Source organism: Eufriesea mexicana, unplaced genomic scaffold (genome assembly GCF_001483705.2).
Source record: "Eufriesea mexicana isolate 0111107269 unplaced genomic scaffold, ASM148370v2 scaffold294, whole genome shotgun sequence".
NCBI classification, from domain to species: domain Eukaryota; kingdom Metazoa; phylum Arthropoda; class Insecta; order Hymenoptera; family Apidae; genus Eufriesea; species Eufriesea mexicana.
In genome coordinates this window covers 2576499-2580781 of record NW_016908489.1, presented here as the reverse complement: position 1 = coordinate 2580781, position 4283 = coordinate 2576499, and the positions used below count along the sequence as shown (strand labels likewise).

At 51.3% G+C, this 4283-nt stretch overlaps 1 protein-coding gene across 1 annotated transcript in view; it reads right to left on the bottom strand.

Annotated features, from left to right (window-relative positions):
• Positions 1-2530: 2530 nt before the first annotated feature.
• Positions 2531-4283, bottom strand: part of LOC108555987 (myeloid zinc finger 1) — a 26970-nt gene continuing 25217 nt past the window's right edge. Inside the window, 1 exon segment of the mRNA XM_017911890.1 lies at positions 2531-4283. This exon segment is cut by the window's right edge and continues 3 nt beyond it. Coding sequence (XP_017767379.1) covers positions 3365-4283 — 919 coding nt within the window. The 3' untranslated portion in view covers positions 2531-3364.

The following is a 4283-nucleotide window of genomic DNA, read 5'->3' as shown; positions in this document are numbered from 1 at the left end:
CTCTCTCTCTTTCTCTCTGTCTCGTCTTCCGATTTCCCTTCTCCGTCCACCATTTTTCACTTCGTCCTCCTTTCCCTTCGCTTCCATTCTTTACCTTTATTTATTTCTTTTTTTTTTTGTCCTTTCACCTTTAGTACTGTATCAGAGTATCGATAATTGCAGTTCTCAATATAATTATTAATATACCATCCTAAAATACGGTCAAATCACTGCCGCGAGCAGCAATTCCGAGGCACTACAAACAGGCCACAGAGAATATGGCCGCACAATTATTCATCTTCAGATCATCTTTCGGATCATCTCTGTGTCTAAATGATAAAAGACTAACTGTAGAACGCCTAATTCTCGATATTTTTTTTTTTTTTCCTCATGTCGCTGTTGTCGTGTGTGTTCCATTTTTTTTTTTTGTTTTTTTTCGTGTTCGTGTATGTATCTCGTATCCTCGTATATTTTTGTTTTTTTCCTTTTTCGTATCTTTCAAGTATTGCCACGAAACCATTTCTTCCCGCCTTTTCTCCGCTTTCTCGTCAGCTCATTTCGTTTAGCTTCTTGCCCACCGGCTGATGCGATGATAAATTGCGTTAATCGTTATTATAATTATCATTATTACTATTATTATTATTATTAATTATTATTAGTATTAATTATTAATATTATTATTATTATTAAGTTCCGGATGAGCGGACTTCACGAGGGTCCTTCGAAAGTCTTTTTTCTTCCTCTTTTTTTTTTTTTCTTCCCCCACGGCTTTTACTCCTCTTTCGAGCATCTACTCTATCGACTACCCTACTTACGCTACTCTACGGTGTCTCAGCCTTCTTCCACGTTCCCTCCTCTTTCGTTTTTTTTTTTTCTTGTTTTGCTTTGTGTCGCTTACCTAGTGTTACGTTCAGCACCAATCTGATTTTAAAACCGATTCAAAATATCATCATTATAGTTAATAGAATAATATAACCTGTCGTATAAATATACATTCAAATATTACTATAGTATACAAGAGTCGTACCCTCCCCTCGCGCAACTATCGTCATCGTCAACTCGTCGTACCCCGAAAAGCTATGGCTCAGCACTCTGGGGGGATACGCCGTCCTCGTAAATCCTACCTAATCTCTCTCCTTCCCTTTCCCTCACTCGCTCTCTCACTCTCTCTCTCTCTCTCTCTCACTCGCTCTCGCTCTTTCTCTCTCTCTCCCGCTCCTTCTCTCTCGCATTTCTCCCCGCACCCCTCCCTTTCATCCGCAAACTCCTAACATCTCTCCGCTCCCTCCCCTTTCTCCGCGTCTTCTTCTTCCTCCTTCCTTTCGCCTTTCTCTCTACTTTTATTTCTCGTATCCTACAACGATCCTACCCACTCGTGTACCCTCCGTCCGTCTCTCTTTTCCACCCTTCATTCTGCACGCGCGTTCGCAACTCTCTCTCTCTCTCTTTCTCGCTTTCGCTCGCTCACGCAGACACGTCCACGCAGCATCCACGCAGCCATGCACGCACTCTCTTCCTCTCTCTTGCTCGCTCTTTTTCGCGCCATTTCAACGTTTTTTTTTTTTTTTTTTTTCTTTTCCCTCCTCCACTCGGTTTTGTTTGTTCGTCGGAGTGAACGGCTTTACATATTTACAGGCATTCTTCTCGTGGTCGTGTATTCACCTCCCTCTCGAGGCAACGTATCTTCCTCCCATCACGTATATCTCTCTCACTCCCGCTTTCTCATCCTTCCCAATCCCATTCCCCTTCCCGCTTTCTTTTTCCCTTTGCTTTTTCCTTCCTCTCCTTTCGTTTCATTAAACATAGGCAAGTTAGATATCGTATCACAATCGTTATCAATTTTTTGTTTCTTTTTGTTTTGTTTCGTTTGCTTCTAATCTGCTCGTCGAATCGAACACCTTCGGACATCTCGTGTACGTGTCTCTCTCTGCTGTGTGTATACGTATACGGTATGCGTGGGTGTGTTTGGCGAAACACGTGCCCGGGATACGAGTTCGTATCCACGTGTACTCGCGTCCGTTTACTCGTGTCTGTCTCTGCCTGTCCGCCTGTCCGTGTATTCGTACACGTGTCTCTGTACGTGTTGGTACGCGATGCGCGTGTAGCGCGTACGCGCGCGTGTGTATGTACGTGTGTGAGCGGTGTGACGAACGACACCTCGGACGGCCTGCTGCCTGCGCGCGCGCGGAACCACCGAACTCTCTCGAGCTATTCGCTTATCCACGAAAAAAACGCGAGAAGGTACGTCGTTAATTCATTAATATATAAAAAATACGTATGGGGGGAATAGACGAGATTCTTCGTTGGTTGAGTCACCATTTTTCTGGCGCCAGCGATCAGCTCGACGGTGAACGACGCCGACGATTCCCGCGTTCCTCCTCGGTGCACGGTCCGACCGATTTCCCTCTCGAACTCCTTGGCAATCGCGCGTAGCTCGCCGTGTATACCGTGGCAATGATACACGCGTTTTTCCGTACGGTTGCTGATCGAAACGGAATCCTGGGACGCGAAAACGTCGACGGAGATGGGTGAGAGATTGGAGCGTTGCACGGTCCACGGCTGGGGATCGCTTCCGGTGAACCGCGATATTCGCGAGGTAACGATGATCGGCGATTAAAAAAAGAAGAAGAACAGTGGCTATTGCGAGGTGTGTGTGTGTGTGTGTGTGTGTGTGTACGTAGATAGGTATATACGTACTCGGGTGCCAAGGCTATTATAGAGGCGAGCTTGGCGGATCGCGTTGGTCGGCGTTAGCCACGGCGAGGGCACAGGCCGGACCGCACAAGTAGAAACGGACCACACTGGTCGGACGACGAGGGGGCACACAGAGTCTATCGGTAATAAGAGTAAACGCGAGTCAACGATCGACGCGCGTCAACGTGTCACAGGCACGCACACACGCACTCGTAGGCACACGCACACGCAGAGACAGACATGCAGACACGCAGGACAGAGAGATATACACGTGCAACAGACGAAGAGACGCGGTCCGTTGGAGCCGCGACGAATGATGAGCCGCGAACCGAGGAGGAGACGCGCGCGACGCGATTGATGGAAGGAATACGAAAGGGTCGCGTGGATCACCGTCGAGCTGAGGACTAGCTGGCGACGCGTTCCGAGGCTGTGCGAAGCAATGGAACGAGGAAAGTAAGCGAACCGCGAAACGAAAAGAAAGAGCCTAGTAAATGCACGATAAATGTCACGGGTAGTGTTGCTGGATCGGCTGGCTGCATCGGTGCGACGCGACACTCGACGTCGTGGCGGCAGCAGCGGCAGCAGCGGCGGCAGCGGCGGCGGCGGCGTCGGTCTGTAACGCGTGACCGAAGCATCGCTGAAATCTCAGCGGTATTCCTGCTTGCTAGTAGGCGGCAGGATGGACGGTTAGTCACTGCGGCGGCAGACCGGTCGGTGGTTTGAACTCGCCGGCAACGGATACCCCGTTTGCCTGGGCCGGGAACTGCGCCGTCGACACTGGCGGTTGATGATTGAACGCGGGCGCGTAACATTGCGGGAAGTAGAGCTCCGGCTTCACCACCGTCGGCGTGAGACCTCTAGGGACAGGGACCGGGCCCAGGCCGGCCGGCGTGCCGGGCGGTTTCGAGTCGCTGGTCGAGTTCCTACGCACCTTGGCCGCGTGCGGATTCATATGGTTGTCGATGTGCTTCTTCACCTCCGGCTCGGTGGCGAAACGCCGCCTGCAGTTGGGCATCGGGCAGCAGAACGGCCGGTCACCCTGATGGGTGCGCGTGTGCTGGTCCAGTATCGCTTTCTGACGGAAATCCTTGCCGCACTGTTGACACTTGTACGGCTTCTCGCCTGTATGAATGCGCAAATGTTGATTCAAGATGGTGCGTTGACGGAAATTACGGCCGCAATAGACGCAGCCGTACGGCTTTTCGTTCGTGTGGATGCGAAGGTGTTGGGTCAAGTGCGACTGTTGCCTGAACCTCTTGCCGCACTCCGGGCAAGGATACGGTCTCGACTCGATGTGTATGCAGCCGTGCTGCAGCAGCGTGGACTTTTGCTTGAACTCCTTCTGACAGATCGGACATCGCACGTACAACGGCATCCCCGCGGAGCGGCCGTGCTGTATCACGTCCGGTAAACAGCTCTTGCTACCGCCCTGTTGCTTGATGTACTGCAGGGCACCGAAGCTCCCCGCGCCGCCGGCACCGAAAACCGCGTGATTCCCGCCCTTCGGGTCCTTGAAGTAGGCGGGATATTGGATGGAATTCGCGTCCGGCGCCGGACTGAACGCGCCCGACTGTGTGTCCGTGTCGCCGAACGTCGACGCCACCTCCTCT